The sequence below is a fragment of the Macrobrachium nipponense genome, chromosome 4, assembly GCF_015104395.2.
Source record: "Macrobrachium nipponense isolate FS-2020 chromosome 4, ASM1510439v2, whole genome shotgun sequence".
Classification (NCBI taxonomy): domain Eukaryota; kingdom Metazoa; phylum Arthropoda; class Malacostraca; order Decapoda; family Palaemonidae; genus Macrobrachium; species Macrobrachium nipponense.
In genome coordinates this window covers 145,221,492-145,242,593 of record NC_061100.1, presented here as the reverse complement: position 1 = coordinate 145,242,593, position 21,102 = coordinate 145,221,492, and the positions used below count along the sequence as shown (strand labels likewise).

General features: G+C 40.0%; 1 protein-coding gene across 1 annotated transcript in view; it reads left to right on the top strand.

Annotated features, from left to right (window-relative positions):
- The window catches only part of LOC135211256 (uncharacterized), a 151,193-nt gene extending 131,902 nt beyond the window's left edge, over window positions 1-19,291 (top strand). The window contains exons 4-5 of the mRNA XM_064244551.1: window positions 13-122; window positions 18,733-19,291. Of these exons, the coding sequence (XP_064100621.1) occupies window positions 13-122; window positions 18,733-19,133 (511 nt within the window). The 3' untranslated portion in view covers window positions 19,134-19,291. The remainder of the gene's footprint in view (window positions 1-12; window positions 123-18,732) is intronic.
- Window positions 19,292-21,102: the final 1,811 nt, after the last annotated feature.

Below are 21,102 nucleotides of genomic sequence, written 5' to 3'. Positions count from 1 at the left end.
CATCACAATGAAGAAAGTTCCCCTTTCCTGTGCTGATGCTCAAAAGATAGACATTGATGATTTACGTTCTAGGAGCCACAAACCTCCAGAAATAAGGGAAAGGAGTTTCTTTCAAGATCCAGGTAATTATGTAATATTTGTTAATTAGCATAAAGGCAATTAGTAAAGGAAAGGGTGGTATCCTATGAAGAATGGATATGTTGTCCATCCCATAGCAAATTTGATTTCCAATCTTATTTTCCCTCATTTGAACATTAGTTTTCAATTTTTATACAGGCAGTCCCCAGGTTACGATGGGGGTTCCGTTTTTGAGACGCGTTGTAACCTGAAATCGTAAGCCGGAACATCATAAAAAATCCTAAGAAAACCTTACTTTTCATGCTTTGGGTGCATTCAAAACTGTAAACTGCAATCTTATTGCATTTTTCATAAAAAAAATCTTCAAATATTGATTATTTTGCATTTTTGATGTCATATTTATTGTGCCAGATCAGCATCATAGGCGTCGTAACCCTGGAAATAATTTCTGATGAATATAATTGAAAAGCGCCTTAACCTCAGAACGTCATAAGCCGAACCCGTCGTAACCCGGGGACTGCCAGTAGTTATGAATACAGGCAGTCCCTGGTTATTGGCGATAACCAGGGACTCATTTCTAAGGTATAAATATTGCTAAATATACTAGAGAAAAAAGCTATATGGTTATGCCAGAGTTTCCTGGCTCGCTCACCCTTATTTAAGGGTGTCGGTATGGAAACTGGGGCGTGTGAAACCACTATCAGAGGTCCCCTGCCATTTAGTCTCTTCCTTTCTCAATATCCCTCGTCTACAGAGGAGCCGTTCTAGGCCATCTACCGCCTGCTACTGCTACAACTAGCGTCTGTTTATCATTCCTGTAGATAGCACCCAGGCTTGGGCCAGTTAGGGTGTGGAAGATAGAGGGTGGGTTTCACTGGGCGACACAGGTCACTGCCCAGAAATAGATTTTTCCTTTGTCAAAATCCCTTTTCTGGGCCTAACCTGTGTCGTCCTGTGAAATAGTAACAGAGAATTGGCCCCACCAGCTTGGAAAGCTACTGTAAACAAGTTACTGGAAGGAAAATAAAATTATATAATTACTTCTAAGGTACTTTTTAATGAAAGTGTCTTAATTCTACAAGTTCAATAAAGTTCCTTAATTCTACTGAGATTTTAATAATATCCTTAAATCTACAGTCCTTATCTAAAAAATTAGCCCTTAAACGTCGACTGGACGTATTTTACGTCGACATTTTTTGTCTCTCGGGTGCCGACTGGACGTATTTTACATCGACATACAAAAGTTTTTTTAAAAATTCACGGAAAAATACTTTTAGGCCTACCAGCCGAAAACTCTTGAATCACGCTCCTTGGGGGATGCCGGGAGTTCACGGATCAAGGTGTTGTTTTGTTTACAATCGTTACGCAGGCGCGCAAGCGCGAATTTCTTTCTTGCCGCACTAAAAAGTATCTGTGACACATCTCGGAAATTATTTCGTCCCTTTGACATAATTTTTGTACCATTTTAAATTAGCCATTACATGGAGTATTATATATGAAAATGTGCGCATTTTTATGTAGAATACAACAAAAAAATACTCATGATTGTAGCTTTTATCAGTTTTGAGATATTTTCATATAAATAACGATAAGTGCCAAAATTTCAACCTTCAGTCAACTTTGACTCTACCGAAAGGGTCGAAAAACGCAATTGTAAGCTTAAAACTCTCATATTTTAGTAATATTCAATCATTTACCTTAATTATGCAACTAATTGGAAGTCTCTAGCACAATATTTCGATTTATGGTGAATTTATGAAAAAACTTTTTCCTTATGTCCGCGCGGTAACTCTTCCGAAAAAAATCATACATGCGATTGTGGTAATGTTTGCACCATTTTAAATTAGCCGTTACATAAAGTTTTATATATGGAAATGTGCGCAATTTCATGCACAATACAACTAAAAACAACCCATGGTTGTAGCTTTTATCAATTTTGAAATATTTTCATATAAAAAATGATAAGTGACAAATTTTCAACCTTTGGTCAACTTTGACTCTACCGAAATGGTCGAAAAACGCAATTGTAAGCTAAAACGCTTATATTCTAGTAATATTCAAGCATTTACCTTCATTTTGCAACAAATTGGAAGTCTCTAGCACAATATTTTGATTTATGGTAAATTTATGAAAAAAATAACATTTTCTTTACGTCCGCACGGTAACTCTTCCGAAAAAATCATACGTGTGATTGTGGTAATGTTTGCACCATTTTAAATTAGCCGTTACATAAAGTTTTATATATGAAAATGTGCGCAATTTCATGTAGAATATAACAAAAAATAATTGAAGGTTGTAGCTTTCGCAATTGTAAGCTAAAACTCTTACAGTCTAGTAATATTCAGTCATTTATCTTCATCTTGAAACAAATTCAAAGTCTCTAGCACAATATTTCGATTTATGGTGAATTTATGAAAAAAAATTTCCTTCCCTCCGCGCGCGGATTCTCTGCCACAAATCTCCGAAATGCGTACGTCCCATTCTCGGAATATTTGCTCCGTTTCATATTAGGCATTTCATAGAGTTTTATATATGAAAATGTGCGCAATTTTATGTAGAATAAAACTAAAAATATTTGAACGTTGTAGCTTTTCTTTTTTCCGAAATAATTGCATATAAAAAAAAATTATAAAAAAATTCGACATTCGGTCAAACTTTTAACTCTTCAGATATGGTTGAAAACTGCATTTGTAAGCTAATATTCTTACAGTATAGTAATATTCAATCATTTGTCTTCATTTTGAAAGAAATTGGAAGTCTCTAGGACAATATTAAGATTTATGGTGAATTTTTGAAAAAAATATTTGTTTACGTCCGCGCGTTACGAATTCATGCATTATTTTGTGATAATATTTTCTCTGTGTTGCTTTCATCGTTTTACAATGTGTTATATACCAAAATGATCGCAATTTAGTGCATATTGCAACGAAAAAAAAATAACTTGTTACCTTTAACCGTTTCGCGCACAGCGCGATTTGAATACAATTATATATGAAACTTCGTTTTTGCGCTATCATATATCGCATTATTTATATATAATAATGATAATTTTTTTCATTTTTGATGGTTGCATACTAAACTTCAGCCAATGACAAAAAAAGGAGCCAAAAATGAACTCAATCTTGAAAACTAAGCGCACTGTGATTTTTTGAAAAAAATATTTTTTCCGCTTCCGCGCTCACTCTGAAACACCTCCGGTACACGGGAGACATTTTTTTTTTTACCGCTTCGGCGTTTAAGGGTTAGGGTTGTACAACCCAAATCTGATAGGATTAGATCAATCCCGCACCCCGATACAGGAAATTTATATACATATATATACAATTAGACATCCATATTATAAGTGCAGTCCAGGTGAAATCAAGGTCAATTTGTGCAACCTGGTAAACAACCAAAGCAAAGGTCAAGAATGCTAGCGAGGCAGGTAGGAGAGAAAGAACTAAGGAGAGTTATAGGCTATTAAGACTAGTAGTTATTAACTATGCTAGGCAGTGTCAGAGGAAACTATGTCCCCTGCTGCCACTGCCGGGAGTTTAAGGGCCTCTAAGGATTTTAGGTAGTGTGGCGACTTCCAACCTGTATACTTTTTGAGATCGTCAAAGTTCACATGATGAAAGTAATTAACTGAAGTAGCTACCGCTCTGATATGTACATGCGGAATTGATTCCGGATTGGCTTGTTTAATAAAATAGAGAATTTGTTGTCTGATTCCTTTTAGGGAGATGGTCCCACCATTCTCCCTAATGAATAAAGGGCCTGAAGATTTCTTGGCAGTTCTGTTTAGATAGGCTCTTAGTGTGTTTACTGGACATAGAGATAGGTCCTGCGGAAGTGGGACAATCTTCCATGGGGACCATCTATTTTGTGGATCCTCGTTTTTAGCCAAGAATTGACGATCTGGCAAAATCAGTACTTCTCCAGATGAGAGAAATTCATTGTGATTTGGTTCTCTGGAAAGGGCCGACAGTTCAGATATTCTGGCTCCTGATGCCAGACTTACTAAGAATAACGTTTTCCTGAGAAGGGTTATATAAGAACTTGATTCGTTAACAGTGTCTGAAGCTAGCTTAAGTACATCGTTTAAAAACCAGGAGACCATCTGAGGTCTATTTACTGGTCTAAGTCTAGCACAAGCTCTGGGGATAGAAGAAAAATACGAATCTGTCAGATCAATATTAAATCCAAATTGAAATATTTTCTTTAATGCAGATTTGGTTGTAGTAATAGTACTAGCTGCTAGGCCTTTTTCGAACAGGGTTCTGAAAAAGGTAACTGGTTTGTACCTTTGCGTCTTTCAAAAAGGTGGCTAGCTTCTTCACTGCTGAATCGTATTGACGCAGTGAAGATTCTCATTTGTCTGATTCCAGGAACAGGATGTTTTGAGGATCAATGTTGGCATCTTTTTGCGCCGCAAACTTCATGATGTCCATAAAGTTAGGGCTTTCTGAATCCCTGAGGAAGCGGACACAGTCCGCGTTTGTACCACTGCGTCAGTCTGGGATTGGGGATCCGCAGGGGCCGGAGTCCCAATTCCACTAGTAGTGGGAACCAAGTGCTCTTGGGCCAGTTGGGAGCTACTAGTGCAACCTGTCCTTTGAAAGATCTGAGTTTGTTCAGAACTTTCAGTAGTAGGTTTATCAGGGGGAATAGATAAATTTTCTTCCAAGTATTCCAGTCTATTGCCATAGCGTCCGTGGCATATGCCAGAGGGTCCAGATTGGGAGCCACAAAACATGTCAGTTTGTGGTTTGATTTTGTGGCAAAAAGGTCTACTTGAAGCCCTGGCACCTGTTGGCAGATCCATTTGAACGATTTTCCGTCTAGGGACCATTCTGATTCCAGCGGAGTTGTCCTTGACAATGCGCCTGCCACTACATTCCTTACTCCCGCTAGGTGAGTGGCTGACAGGTGCCATTGGTTCCTTGCTGCTAAGGCAAATATTGCTACCATTACGTGATTTATATGGCTCGATTTGGAGCCGCCTCTGTTTATGCAGTGGACTACCACCGCGCTGTCTAGTACTAATTTGATATGGATTTTCTTTGCTGGCGAGAGTTTCTTCAGGGTCAGAAACTCTGCCATGGCCTCCAATACATTGATATGCAGCTGGCGGAATGTCACTGACTAAGTCCCCTGTACTTTTTTGTACTGAGAGTATCCCCCCCAGCCACTCAGAGAGGCATCCGTGTGGACTATCAGGGCTGGTGGAGGAAACTGTAATGGTATTGATTTTGGCATTCTTGACTTCTGACCAGGGGCGGAGTCTCTTCCGTAAGATTGGTGGGATCCGGGATACTTTGTCCTGAGATTTCCTGTTTGCTCTGGATTGCCAGACTCAGTTTATATCTTTTAGTTTGGCTTTCAACAGTACGTCCGTAATTGATGCAAATTGGAGTGAACCTAGAATCCTTTCTTGGTTCCGCCGGGACGTCTGTTTGCCCTTGAGGAATTGCCTTGTAGCCTTTGCTATTTGTCTGCGTTTTGTTGGCGGAATTGATAAATTGTATGCATTCAGGTCCCATTGTATTCCCAACCACTGAAAGCATGGTGCCGGAGTCAGCCGGGATTTGTTCCTGTTTATCAGGAATCCCAGGTATTCTAGAAAACTTATCACTTTGGCTGTTGCCTTGCGGCATTCTTCGGCGTTCGTGGCCCAAATGAGCCAATCGTCTAGATAGGCTACTAGCATTATCCCTTGGGTCCTTAATTCTTGGACTACTGTTTCCGCTATCTTTGTAAATATTCTGGGCGCTATGTTGAGCCCGAATGGCATTACTCTGAAGGAATAAGTCTTCTTTCCTAGTCTGAAGCCTAGGAAGGGGCAGAAATGTCTTGCTACTGGGACATGATAGTAGGCATCTGTAAGATCTATAGAGGTGGTGACGGCCCCACGGGGAAGTAAGGTCCGCACCTGCGAGACGGTCAGCATATGGAACTTGTCGCAATGAATGAATGAGTTTAGATGGGACAAGTCTAGGATTATTCTTAGCTTGTGTGAGTCTTTCTTTGGAACACTGAACAAGCGCCCTTGAAATTTTAAATGTCTGACTTCTGACACTACTTTTTTTCGAAGCAGGTCTTGGGTGTATTCTATCAAGTCCGCCGTTGGTTTCTGGTAAAATCTGTTTGATGGAGGAGGCCCTTCTTTCCAACTCCATCCCAGACCTTTTGCTACAATACTGTGGGCCCAAGTGCTGAACCTCCAACGGTTCCGGAAGAGGTACAGCCTCCCTCTTACATGGGGAGCCTCACTGGTTGGCAGATGGGCGACTTCCCCGGCAGCCTTTGCCTCGGCCAGAAGCTCTTCCGCCACCCCTGTGCTGGAAAGCTCCTCTAGCTCGGCTACCTCTGGCGAACCTATTGTACCCTTGGAAGGGCTGGAACTTCCTTGTCCGCTTCTTGCCCCTAGAATGCGTTCCGGAGGACTCAAACTTCCCCTTTGTAATGAGTCTCCAGCGTATCCTCAGGCTCTGGTTCACTCTGGCTGCCTCCCAGAGAACCTCTTTAACGACGGACTCAGGGAATAGCTTCGATCCCCAGATCGAGGATTTGATGAGCTTATTGGGTTCATGCCGGATGGAAGCGTCCGACAAGACGTGCTTCCTGCAGTTCTGTCTGGCCACTGCAAAGTCATAAAGATCACACTGTACTGTGTGAAGGTATGACTTCGTTAGAATCTTGAACAGTGGCTCATCCACATAAACCAAGGATGTCATCTCTGTCATGGTGGTGGAGTTGAGGGACCTGCTCAGCCTGCACCTCGCGTCATACTCAGCTTTGACTAAGGTGTCGGGGAGTCTAGGTAGCCGCTCACTAACCTGTGTTGCAGCACAGTCTGGGCTAAGCTTACCCACTGAAAAAGTTGCAGGAGCGTCAACCCAACACTCCGTGCCTCCGGGGAGCAGAAGGGAAGGTAAATCTATCTCCCGGAGTTGCGGCATAGGCTTATCTTCCGTGGCCACTTGTAGCGTTAGCTCGGCCACTTTGGAGAGGCATGGGGTAGGAGTGTTATCACTCACTATGAACATTGTAAAGGGGCTTCTGTGGGGTGTCAACTTTGTGTTGACACACTCCCACTCTGTCAAGTTCCGGACCCAGGCTTGTTGGGCCTGGTCCCTAGGGAAGATGACGGTCTCCTTCAGGACCTTATCTTCCCTTATCATTGCCTCGTCCGTCAACCGGGCATAGCCCATGAAGGGGAACTGGAGATCCGGCGGATAGAACTCAAAGTCTTCCAACCGCCGGGTTCCACATCCCTCTATTGTAAGCATACCCTCCGAGAACGGGGCGTATGCTGCTGGCCTCCAAGGGTTATTGTTCTTAAATGGGGGCAGCTTTGAGGAGTCCGGCATTGACAGGGGTTGTCTAGCCTGCCCGGACTGAGGTTGTCCCGCCGCCAGGTTTTCCTGGATACCCGCCACTAGGGTCTCCTCTCCGTCAGGGACTGGATGGGTTGTCCCGACGCCTCAAGACTGGAAGACAGTTGAGACATAATCTCTTGGAACTTGGTTTGTACTAAGTTCCCCCTCTGCTCCATCATTATAGAGGAGAAAGCCGCCTGGTCAAAGCTAGGTTCCTGGGGTCTAGCTTTTGTGACTCTCGCTCTCGACCCCTGTTGAGGGGGAGTAGCTCTTGCCGAGTCCGCCACGGGTTTGGAAGCCGATGGCGTACTGGCACGGCTAGTCTTATCTTTTGGCTTTGGCAAGGACTTCTTAATAGCCATTAAGGTGTTAGCACTTTTCACCTTAGGGATCACCGAGCCCGACTTAGGTCTAACAGACTGGGGCTTTCTGGTGAATCCCTGGAAAGAAGAAGAATTGGAAGATTGAGATGGGCTAAAGGCTTGTGGGCTAAAGGACAAGCCTTTAGCCCTTACACTACCTGTCTCAACAACATTCTTACCTCCGCCCTGGTTGCCGACAACTATGGGCTCGCGGTCCAAGTTCATGGCCGCCGCTTCTCCCAAGACTTCCTCACCGAAACCCTCCGTGTCTTCCAGCAGAGCCGTGATCTCCGCCCGGATCCTGGCAATGATAGGGGCCACCACCTCTGCCTCTACAGCTGCCGACCTTTTCGCTCCGGGGGAGATGAGTGAGGCCATCTCCTCGGACAGCATGTAGGGCTGCTTGGCCTTGACATTCCTGCCAAAGCCACCGACCCAGGCCTTCAGGGTTGTCAGAGCCGCATCCTTGACGGCTTGAGGTTTCTGTAAGAGATAGTTATCTCAATCACTAACCTAGAGCGATCCAGTTTTATGGCGCTTGTCCAGTGGCATAATATATCAGAGAGTATGTACGCATCATTAGAGCCTGTGGCAGAAATAGACTATAACCAAAACAAATTTACAACAACTGCCCCATAGTAGAAATATGATTATGGGGTGGCAGTTTTTATGTTGGGTAGCCTGCCATAGCCTTAGGATTTTTGAGCATCAAAATATGGTAGTCATCATTTCGTATTTAGATGCAGGGTAAATGTCCTATCATCATAGGACATCTCTGAACTTATGTTATCATAGGGGACCTCCTCATAGAACATCTCTGTTGGAAATGCACATTCCTTTAGCAGTGTGAGGACATCTCTGTTTACAGTGCAAATTCCTTTGACAATGCACAAGTTGACAGTAGGATATTTAGAACGTATCTGCATAGAGCATATTACCATAAAACATCCCATTGGGTTATCCTATTATCTCCTGTCTACTTGGAGAAGACCCATGTCAGACCTCTTCGCTACACAGTTCAACAGGAAGCTAGAGGTCTAATGTTCAGTGGTCCCAGATCTGTTCGCAGGGGCAGGGGACTCCCTTCACCATACTGGGAACAACCTGTGAGTTTACGCATTTCCTCCATTCTGCCTGTTCCGCTATGTCCTGAACAGAGTAATAAGTTTGAAAATCTCAGGATGGCCGTGGTAGGTCCTTGTGACCCCAAGCTGAGTAGTTCCCAGGTCTTTTTCTCTTCTTTCAGCAGTGCCAAGAGAGATTCCACCTTAGCACAATCTTCTCCATCATCCTCATGAGAGATACCAATAATCGGTAGGATCTTTATCACTTCATGTGTGGAGTCTGTCCAGTATCTTTTTTGAACGAGAGATCTCTCGCAGAGCAGCAACCCAGATATAAGGCTACTTCAGAAGATCTTCATCAGCCATGTGCAAGATGAGCCATCTGCTGTGATTGGTGTCATTGAAGGGGTTTCTCTCCTCAGAGTTTCTGTTCAGTATATAATGATCTTCTTGGTCTTTCTCAGAACAGAGGAAACTCTTTCTGTTTATGCTGTCAAGGGCTACAAGGGTACCTAATGATTTGTTCTTCATATAAAAGATGTGAACATCACTTCACCCTTGGAATTCTCTGTGTGGTTCAAGAGCTTTGAGCAGTCTTCTTCACCTAAGGAACTCAAATATCCTACAAGGGCCTTATTCTGGTACCAAGTAGCCTCACGTGAGCTCCATTTAAGCCCTTGCATCAGTCGTCTCACAGGGAACTGACTTTGGAAACAGTTTTCTTTTTGACCTTTTTTATAGTTCCATACAACATACAAATCTGCTTCTCATTAGCCTCAACTCCTCTCTCAAGCAAGGAGAGAGAGGGGTGGTTACAAACCCATTTCTTGCAGCTAACATGGTTTGTTGCTTGAACAGATATAGTTCTTTTTTACTTCCCCATATGCAGTGAATCTGGACATGTTTCATTGTATTTAAACCCAGTGGACTGGGTGTTAGATATCCATATAGCTAACATCTCAAAGGCTCAGGTCCTCTTCTTTAGAATTCTTGTTTCTAAGAAGAATTATGTGTGCCGAACCTCCAGTCTGTTCAGGATTCTCATACCTCCCTCCAAGTGTGTATCCTAATGTTGAAACAGAGTGTTTGCTCTGCGTATGAACAAATGGCAAATTGTTAATAAATTTGTATTTTTTATAGCTAACAAACCTGAGGTCTTAACATTGACTGTCCACCTCTAGTTTCATCTTGGGTTGGAAGAGCAACTAATGCATCTCTAGGTTCAAGCGTGGTCTCTGACTCTTCTACCTCAACTACGTATTGGATGCCAGATGCCACAGATTCCCTGCATTTACAATTTTATATTGTTTTTAACTGATTTCCAGCTGGCACTAGAAGATTTAACCTTATGTTAACCCCTTCAGCGCTTAGACGTACACCTGTATGTCTTTTACAGTCCAGTAATAAAAGACTGCGACGTATTCTTATATGTCTTTCATCCCTCCTTGAAAAGTAAAGCTGTTTTCTTCAGCTTGGACGGGTTCCAGACACAGTATTGTGTACGAGAGAGGTGCTGAAGCTCCACCCACTATTCATTCTAGTCAATGAGTGTCCGATGGTCGTCATGACATAATTTTCATATGGGGTATTAGGAGGGGTACTGGCCAACACATGTCAGTGCACCTCAGGCTATTAGCTGAGAAGGATGATCACGATTTTGTCTGTAAACCATGTAGATTTGAATTCTAAACCTTTTTCCCTTTTGATTGCTGTTATTTTTCAGTATCATGTCAGATGATAGTGTTTCAGAGCCAGGGTCTGAGGACCTGCCAAATCTGTCAGATGATGATTACGTATAGTGATAATTTCTTAGAGGTTGACAGTGACAACGAGTGTTTGGAAGACATTGAACCTATTGCCGATGAAGGTTGGCGGTTCATAACTGATCCATCTTGTGACATGCGCCCAGACCCAGCCCCCCCAATTCATGGGGGGTAACAAATGGGATTTCTGCTTACACACCAGATTTCACCTGCTTAACGTGATTCAATTTGTTATTTTTTTCCTTTTTTGTGTTAATGTAATTAACAAATTGTATGAATGGTTGAATGCTCGGGCAGAGGAGTAGCACTTTCATTCAACAGGAAAGCATAAGGTGAATGGACTTCTATGGAGGTCTGTTACTTGTGATGAGATATATGTTTTTTATAGCTTGCTGATAATAATGGGGGTGAATAAAAGGCCCTATGTGCGCTGTTTCTAGGATCACACTCTTCTGCACGAGTCCTGTAGCTACTTCAGCCTCTAATTTTTATAAATTCCTTTTCAGGGATCTTGGAATCGGGCCTAGTGTTCCTATGATTGTGGGTACAATTTCCTCTGGCATATCCCATTTCCTTCTTATTTCTATTTTCAGGTCTTGATACTTATCCATTTTTTCCCACGGTTTCTCTTCAACTCTGTTGTCCCATGGTATTGCGGCATCAATGAGCGATACTTTTTTCTTGATTTTGTCAATCAACGTCTGTTCTGATACCCTAGTCCCAGAGGATCTTTGCCTGATTGTTTTCTATCATTCCTTCAGGTTGGTGCTTGTACCACTTATTACTGCAAGGTAACTGATGTTTCTTGCACAGGCTCCAGTGGAGGGCTTTTGCCACTGAATCATGCCTCTTTTTGTACTGGTTCTGTGCAAGTGCCAGACATTCACTTAGTATGTGATTTATGGTTTCATTTTTTGTATTGCACTTCCTACATATGGGAGAGATGTTATTTCCGTCTGTCGTTCTTTGAATATATCTGGTTCTTAGGGCCTGATCTTATGCCGCTGTTATCATTCCTTCAATTTCCTTCTTGAGCTCTCCCCTATGTAGCCATCGCTGGCTAGTTCTTTAGTTTGTCTAATTTATTGTCCGTGCATTGGTTTGTTGTGCCAGTCTTCTGTTCTGTTTGTCATTCTCCAGTCTCTATATTTCTGAGTCTTTGTCTACTTTTATCAGTCCTTCTTCCCATGCACTCTTGAACCACTTGTCTTCACTGGTTTTCAGATATTGCCCCAGTGCTCTGTTCTCGATGTTGACGCAGTCCTCTATACTTAGTAGTTCTTTCCCTCCTTCCTTTCGTGTTATGTATGTCTGTCCATATTTGCTCTTGGGTGTAGTGCTTTGTGTATTGTCATATGTTTCCTAGTTTTCTGGTCTATGCTGCAGAGTTCCGCCTTCGTCCATTCCACTATTCCTGCGCTGTATCTGATTACTGGCACTGCCCATGTGTTTATGGCTTCTATCATATTTCCGGCATTGAGTTTTGACTTGAGTATCGCCTTGAGTCTTTGCATATATTCTTTCCTGATCGTGTCCTTCATCTCTTGGTGTTTATATCCCCTCTTCCATTATTCCTAGGTATTTGTATCCTGTTTCATCTATGTGTTTGTTGTTCCCATCTGGTAGCTTTATCCCTTCAGCCCTGTTACTTTGCCCTTTTGTATGTTGACTAAGGCACATTTTTCTATTATTATTATTATTATCCCTCTTACGCCGATTGGATGTATTAAACGTCGAGTCAAATGTCTCCCGTATGCCGATTGACGTATCATACGTCGGCTCAAAAAAGTTTTTTTAAAAATTCGCGGAAAAAATACTTATAGGCCTACCAGCCAAAAACTTTTGTATCACGCGCCTTGGGGGATGCTGGGAGTTCACGGATCAAGGCATTGTTGTTTACAATCGCTACGCAGGCGCGCAAGCGTGAATTTCTTTCTTATCGCACTAAAATGTATCAGTGACACATCTCGGAAATTATTTCGTCACTTTGACATAATTATTGCACCATTTTAAATTATCCTTTACATGAAGTATTATATATTGAAAATGTGCGCAATTTCATGGCACAATACAACTTTAAAAAATACTTCATGATTGTAGCTTTTATCAGTTTTGAAATATTTTCATATAAATAACGATAAGTGCAAAAATTTCAACCTTCGGTCAACTTTGACTCTACAGAAATGGTCGAGAAACGCAATTGTAAGCTAAAACTCTTACATTATAGTAATATTCAATCATTTGCCTTCATTTTGCAACAAATTGGACGTCTCTAGCACAATATTTCGATTTATGGTGAATTTATGAAAAAACTTTTTCCTTACGTTCGTGCGATAACTCTTCCGATAAATTTTTTCGTGCTATTGTCCTAATGTTTTGCACCCTTTTAAATTTGCCGTTACATAAAGTTTTATATATGGAAATGTGCGCAATTCCTGCACAATACAACAAAAAACAACCCATGTTGTAGCTTTTATCAGTTTTGAAATATTTCATATAAATAATGTTAAGTGCAAAATTTCAACTTTCGGTCAACTTTTGGGGGGGGACTCTACGAAATGGTCGAAAAAAAAACGCAATTTGTAAGCTAAAACTCTTATATTCTAGTATATTCAATCATTTACCTTCATTTTTCAACGACTTGGAAGTCTCTAGCACAATATTTCGATTTATGGTGAATTTATGAAAAAAAAAACATTACGTTCGTGCGGTAACTTCCGAAAAAATCAGAATTTTTTTGTGCGATTGTCGAAATGTTTGCACCATTTAAAATTAGCTGTTACATAAAGTTTTATATATGAAAATGTGCGTAATTTCATGTAGAATACAACTAAAAATGATTGAAGGTTGTAGCTTTTCTCTTTTTTCGAAATATTTGCATATAAATCACGATAAATAGAAAAAAAAACCATGTTCGGATCAAATTTGACTCTACCGAAATAGTTGAAAAACGCAATTGTAAGCTAAAACTCTTACGGCCTAGTAATATTCTGTCATTTATCTTCATTTTGAAACAAATTTGAAGTCTCTAAAACAATATTGTGATTTATGGTGAATTTTTGAAAAATATATTACCTTCACTCCGCGCTCTCGATTACGATTCGCCGCCAAGTCTCCGAAATACGTACATGGCATTATCCTAATATTTGCTCCTTTTTCATATTAGCCTTTTTATAGAGTTTCATATATCAAAATGTGCGCAAATTCGTGAAGAATACAATAAAAAATAATTTGAAGGTTTGTAGTCTTTTTCCATCTTCGAAATATGTCCATATAAAAAAACATATATATATTTAAAATTTCGACATTCGGTCAAATTTAACTCGTCCGAAATGGTCGAAATCTGCAATTCTAATCTAAAACTTCTTATAGTATCGTAATATTCAATCATTTGTCTTAATTTTGAAACAAATTGGAAGGTCTCTAGAACATTATTTAGAATTACGGTGAATTTTTGAAAATAACATTTTTTACGTCCGCCTCGTTACGAATTCGTACATCATTTTGTGATAATATTTTTCCGGTGTTGCTTTTATTGTTTTACAATGTATTATATATCAAAATGATCGCAATTTAGTGTACAATACAACGCAAAAAAAAAAGTAACTGGTTAGCTTTGACCGTTTTTCTGCCCACAGCGTGATTTGAACTACCAATTATGTATGAATTTTTTTTTTTCGCTACCATATATCGCATTATTTACATATGATAATGATATTATTTTTTCACTTTCTGATGGTTGGCATTCTAAACTTCAGGCAATGACAAAAAAAGGAGCCAAAAATGAACTCTTAATCTTCAAAAGTACGCGCGCTGTAATTTTTTTGAAAAATTATTTTTTTCCACTTCCGCGCTCACTCCAAACCAGGCCCGGCATACGGGAGACGTTTTTGATTTTTAGGCTCCGGCGTAAGAGGGTTATTATACTTTATTAAAAGTAATGGCTACTTCAGCAGCATTACACTTGTAGAGATTCTTCTATTTTGCGAATAGCGGCTTTTTCAGTGCTACTTAAACAGGCTAGTAGAGCGCCTATAGAGGTCATGGTAAAATACAGGGTCAAAATAGGTGTATATATTTGAATTTTACAGATAAACTATGATACCGTAGTCATCAAAGTCATTAACGATTCTCTCTCTCTCTCTCTCTCTCTCTCTCTCTCTCATCTCTCTCTCTCTCTCGTCTCTCTCTCTCTCTCTTGTCTTCTTTTCTTAAAGCGAGCTTTCGTCTGGAGCTGCCAGACATCCCTCGGGGCTGGGAAGCTGAGGGTGGACTGATCTTGGTGTCGGTGTCCGTCCTCCTTATATCTGTGGTTGACAGCAAGGGGTCTGCCCCATGCTTGTCTCCTATTGGCTGGTGGCGGTGAGTCTTGTTTTCATTGGCTGCCTGAGCCAGGTCTCAAGCCACTTTCCTCGAGCCGATGGTTGCGTTGCAGCATATCCTGCAGCCGCCTGGACGCAGGAAGAATTTCTCCTCCCTACGAGTATGAGAAGACCTGCCACTAACAATGACACCACCGATCATGACAACTCTATGGATGACAACGCCCCCGAACGAGGTACTCCTGCAGCCGATGGAAATCAAAGTAGCCGTGACGTCCCACAGCGTAGCGCAACGCCCATCAATGTTACAGCGCCGCTTAGGAGGTCCAGGCAGCTGCAGGATATGCTGCAACGCAACCATCGGCTCGAGGAAAGTGGCTTGAGACCTGGCTCAGGCAGCCAGCCAATGAAAACAAGACTCACCGCCACCAGCCAATAGGAGACAAGCATGGGGCAGACCCCTTGCTGTCAACCACCAGATATAAGGAGGACGGACACCGCACCAAGATCAGTCCACCCTCAAGGGGGCTTTTCCCCCACCCGAGTATGTCTGGCAGCTCCAGACGAAAGCTCGCTTTAAGAAAGAGAGAGAGAGAGAGAGAGAATCGTTAATGACTTTGATGACTATGGTATCATAGTTTATCTGTAAAATTCAAATATATACACCTATTTTGACCCTGTATTTTACCATGACCTCTATAGGCGCTCTACTAGCCTGTTTAAGTAGCACTGAAAAAGCCGCTATTCGCAAAATAGAGAAGAATCTCTACAAGTGTAATGCTGCTGAAGTAGCCATTACTTTTAATAAAGTATGCTTGAGAGAGGGTCTGCTTCCTAAGTACACTTATATTATTATTTATTATTTATTATTATTATTATTATTATTATTATTATTGTCCATTACCAATGCCGTAAACATTCATTGATGTATACGCTGTTTCTGTATGAAACCTAGGACTAACTGTTTCAGTAAGAAAGCTAATACTGCTATTACTACTACAGAGGTACCTCGATATACGAAAGGATCAACTTACGAAAAACTCGAGATACGTAAGTCAATACGAAAAATTTAACGGCTCTACATACGAAAAGTTTTCAAGATACGAAAGGTTTCTGAAAGTCCAAGATTCGCCCGGATAACAATTTTGAAAATCGCGACCGCGCACCACCATCTTAGTACTAGTAGACTCGCCACCATCCTCCTGCTCGTCCCATTGGTTCCTGATGCTAGTCGCGGCATGAAATTCCTTCTCTCCTATTGCCAGCGTCCCTCCCATCATGCATCTACTATGTACACGTGGTGGCGTGCCTCGGCCACTCGGTACCAGCATTGTTATAGTACGCACGCGGTATTCGTTTTCGGGATCGTCAATGTGTACGTTATTTAAAAAAAAAAAGTGACCAAGATCTCTCACATGGATAAAGTGATCAAAAGGTCTCTCATGGGGGGATAACTGGAAACTTTGCAAGGTTGGTAGAATCTCCCCTCCCTGCTGAACAGAAGGTGTAGGACCAATCATTTACAACATGCATACAAGTACGTATAATCAAGGCACTTCAGTTTATGTTGAAGTCAGCAGCCGAACATTCAGTACCCAAAATCACAGTTTGCAGAGAGAAGCATTTGGTTGAACAGGGTTTTGATGGACACCAGGGCCAACAGAAGTCATGAGGTGCAAAAAAAGTTGTAAAAAAAAAAAAAAAAAAAAAAAAAACGGCAGAAATTAAAGCCACTTTTCATAAAGTGCAATCATTTGTAGAAGACACCCCCCGAAAAGGCTCACACAGGAACATTGTTTACGTATATTTTTTAAAGTGTACGTACTTACATATGTAGAAAAGAAAAGAAAAACGGCAGAAATTAAAGCCGCTTTTCATAAAGTGCAATCATTTGTAAAAGACACCCCCCGAAAAGGCTCACACAGGAACATTGTGAAAAGTAGGCAGAAGTAATCTTCCTTGGATAGTTACGTATGTACGTAGCCTCACTCGAAAGGTAAGCTTCCACATTTTACGTACAGTATATTTCTTGTTACCATGTACACTAATATACACTTTATTTACAGGTTATATTTTGTATTTTTTTTTATTAATTTAGGTATTGAATGGTCCAAATTGTTGTAGTATTTCATTGTTTATAGGTCAGTTTAGCTTTATTATGAAATTTACTGGGGTGTTTTTGGAGGGCTTGGAACGGATTAGCCATTTTACATGTAACATGTGGTCCAAGACTAACGAAAACTCATGATACGAAGGGCGCCTCGGACGGATTAATTTCGTATCTCGAGGTACTACTGTACTACTATTTTACTAATACTTTACTTCTTTTTGTGCTACTTTATTTCTACTACTTTACTATTTCTACTACTTTATAATTGTTTCCACTTCTGCAATTACTTTTTCCACTAAATATTCCTATTTTTTCTGATATCCTTACTATATTTTTTTGTATTTTTTGCCAATGTGGTAAAAAATATTCATTGATGTATACACAATGTTTTCGCATAAGAATATAAAGGAAAAATATGAATAACATAAAATTTAGTGGGAGAGAGTAATGATTAATACTCACGGTTGACAAGGGGTCTCATGCAGTATGCAAGCATTTGCAGCAATGTAACAGGCCGGTGGCGAAGGGTTTAAGACCTCAGGTTTGTTAGCTATGAAAAATACAAATTAAGAAAAAATTGGTCATATTTTTTTGGAAATGAATAAGACTGTTTCTGACCAGAGACCTCAGATCTGCCCAGGCTTGTGCAGTTTTTTTTTAATTACATATTTTTAACACATTGTCCTTATACAACTCAGCAGTGATTGAAATGAGCTGCTTATTCACTTTTAAGGAAAATGGTATTGATTTAGACAACTCAATGTCCTTGTCCAACAATGGACTAAAGAAAGTAAGAGAAAGAAATAGGAGGAAAGAAAAGGGAGTTTAACTTCAAATGAGGTAATGTTCCTGCCTCAATTGATGAAAGGTTATAAAAGTTTACCAGGTACTGTTGATCTCAGTTAACATGGTCAATGATATTATTAATTTTGGTTTTACAAAATCATAGGTTTTTCAGTTTATAGCTAAATTTGTTTGTTTTTGTCTGGATATTTATTTTTTATCTCTGAACTTTCTGGTCATTAGTCATACCCCTTAACTGAGCGAGTTCATTTACAGTATTTTAAAAACTACGTTTCATGTATCATTTCATTTTAAGTAAAAGAAATTGTTTTTAAAAAAATAGTATCTTGGTGCTTTAAATAGTACTTCAGTATCCTGCATTGATTTTATCCAACATTCTTTACAATTGACGGTGAAAACTGAGAGTAACAGAAAATAGTCATATTCTTGAGTCCTCAAATATTTTATGGTTTATCTATAAAGGTGCCTTCATATGTGATCATTCTGCAATACCATAAACTTAATTCTGTTTCTGATATTGTTGGTTGCAAAGTATAGGATATGGTTAGTATTTAAAGACTTGACATAATATGCCATAAATGGATTTAAAGTTATGGTCAGACACTTGTCCTTCAGATAAATCATTGAATCCAATATGCCATAAATGGATTTAAAGTTATGGTCAGACACTTGTCCTTCAGATAAATCATTGAATCTTTATTGACAAGTAGTAGTTCGAAGTTAATATTAATAATTATTTTGAGCTAGAAACAGTAAATTTTATAGAGTTTGCCAAAAACAAAATTAAGATAGTGCTGTTCCAAGTATGCTATAAATCATAGTTATGGAAATCATGATTTGTGTTTTATGCTAATTTTCACTTTTTCAGGATCTCCGATGAGCCCTGTAAAATACACCAAGAAAGCTAAACATTCCAAAGAGAAAACACCCAAAAGTAAAAAGAGAAAAAGTATGATGGAGAGTGAGTTAATAGTTCCTGCAGTAGTTGCAAAAGAAAATTTAAGGAGTCCACTTAAAAAAGCTGATAGGAAACTTGAAAAGTTGAAAAAAGAAATTGGTACAGAAAGCCCATATAAAGTAGCCTCTCCTTACCTTATGAAAGGACACACTATCAGTGATTCAGATAGAGAAAGTGAACTTGAAAGGGAAATAAAAATTAAAAAAGAAATAATAACTCCAAAGAAAAAAAGGAAATCTAAGAGCTTTGAGGAGTTCTCCACTCTTGGAATTTCTCCAAATATAAGTATTAAAAAAGAAAAAGAATTTTAGCAGCTTATAAAAACAATAGTAACATCATAAAATGTATGCCTGCTGTATGTATTTAATTTTTAGTATGAAGTCTCGAGTTTGTTTGATATTATATGATGACCTAATTCAGGATATTTTTGCTGTCAATTTGATATCTTATAAATAAAGAGGGTATATTATTTGTATTTCATTCTTCCTTCATTGCTTGGGGCTCTTACTGCAGACTGTTTATACATGGCTGTGCTCCAGATTATTAATCATATGTCTCTTAATTACCAGTGAGTTTTAAATATTGTCAAAATAAGGTAAGTTATTCCTTTCCTGATGTTTTTATCCTATGAGCAAGGAGCTTTCCTCACAGAACAGCATCAGAAATTTCTGGTTATCTCAGGTCTTCTACAACCGTGTATCAGGGAAATTGGGCTGTCTACTGTGATTGGTGTCATCAGTCGGGTTTCTCTCCAGTCGGAACTACTATTCAACAAGTAGGAGACTTCCTCATTTTTCTCTGTAGGGAGAAACCCTTTTTGGTGTCAGCCATGAAGGCTATAGAGCTGCTGTAGATGTAGTTCAACATTTAAAAGATTAAGACCTATCATCTTAGTGGGAAATCTCTTTGCTTCTCAGGAATTTTTAGCAGTCCTGTTCCCCCAAGAGATCTTAGACCTCTGAATTGGGATCTAACACTCTTGCTTAAAAGTCTTACATTTCCATGCAAACCCTTACGGGCTTCACCAGGTAGAAATTTGACCCTAAAGACGCTTTTCTTTTTAGCCTTGGCCTCATCAACGAGTGTTAGTAAACTTCACGGACTTCCTTTTGATGATGTAAGACTCAAAATCACTCAGTTCATGACGAAAGATTTTAGTTTTTTCTTTCCCTTCCCATGGAGATTTTTTTGGTAATGACCCAGATGAATTACTTTCATGTCCCTTCAGGGCACTCATAACTATCTAAAAAGAACTCAACATCTCAGGCTGGGTTTTCACAGACTTTTTGTTAGTACAGGCCGGAACAAGGAGGAAGTGTCTAAGAATACTATTTCCATTGGCTATGTGGGGTAATCAAGCAATCCTACAGTTCTTCACATTCAGATGCCAGTACAGCGCAAGCAATCCTACAGTTCTTCACATTCAGATGCCAATACAGTGCATGCAAGAGCGTATGATGATAGGGATGTAAGCCCTTCCATCACTTTCAAAAAGAACTTGTCGGTTCAAGGATTTTATAGGCTAGTACATGGGTTTGCCAAACCATCTTCACATCCTTCAATATGCAGGACATTGGCCACAGGTCCTTTGACACTTTTTCCTTGGGTCTGGTGGTGGCTGCTCAACAAGTTATGTAGCTCATCCAGTTTGTATCTTCCCTAAGATGTTGGTTTTGAAAGTGAGAGTGAATGGGATGACTGGGGTTCTGCCTTTCTCATTCTCTTTCTTTACCAGGAGGCAGTAGAGAGAATTATGCCATCATGTGCTGGAACTGGGCAGATACAGATGAGAGAGCTCCATTCAATTGGTTTTTTTGTTTCTACACAATAAAAACTATACATGGAAGCAAGTCCCTTCCTCCCTCTTAAAAGGGAGTGAGGGAATGGCAACAAACAAGGTTGGTGACTAATATAAGTTTTGTCCCTAACAATTACAGGTTATGTATATTCCTACAAGCCAAAGGAGTTCACGTTGTATCTTAACCCAGACATGTGGCTATTGAGTAACCTTTAACAGATCAGAGGCATAGAGTAAGTCTCCTTTACGTTAAGATCAAAGGTTTGTTCTGTATACTATTAACAAATGACGAACAAACTTTCAAGTAATTTGCATTTTTCGTAACTAACAAACCTGCTGTCTTAACTTATGTGACCCACCTCAACCACCCCTCGTTTAGTTACCTGGGCTAAAAGAAACTGATACATTATAGCCAGAATGGGTTAAGACAGGTCTTCTGTGCCTTTCTCCTTTCCGCCATCTTGGCTAATTCTCGTTTTCAG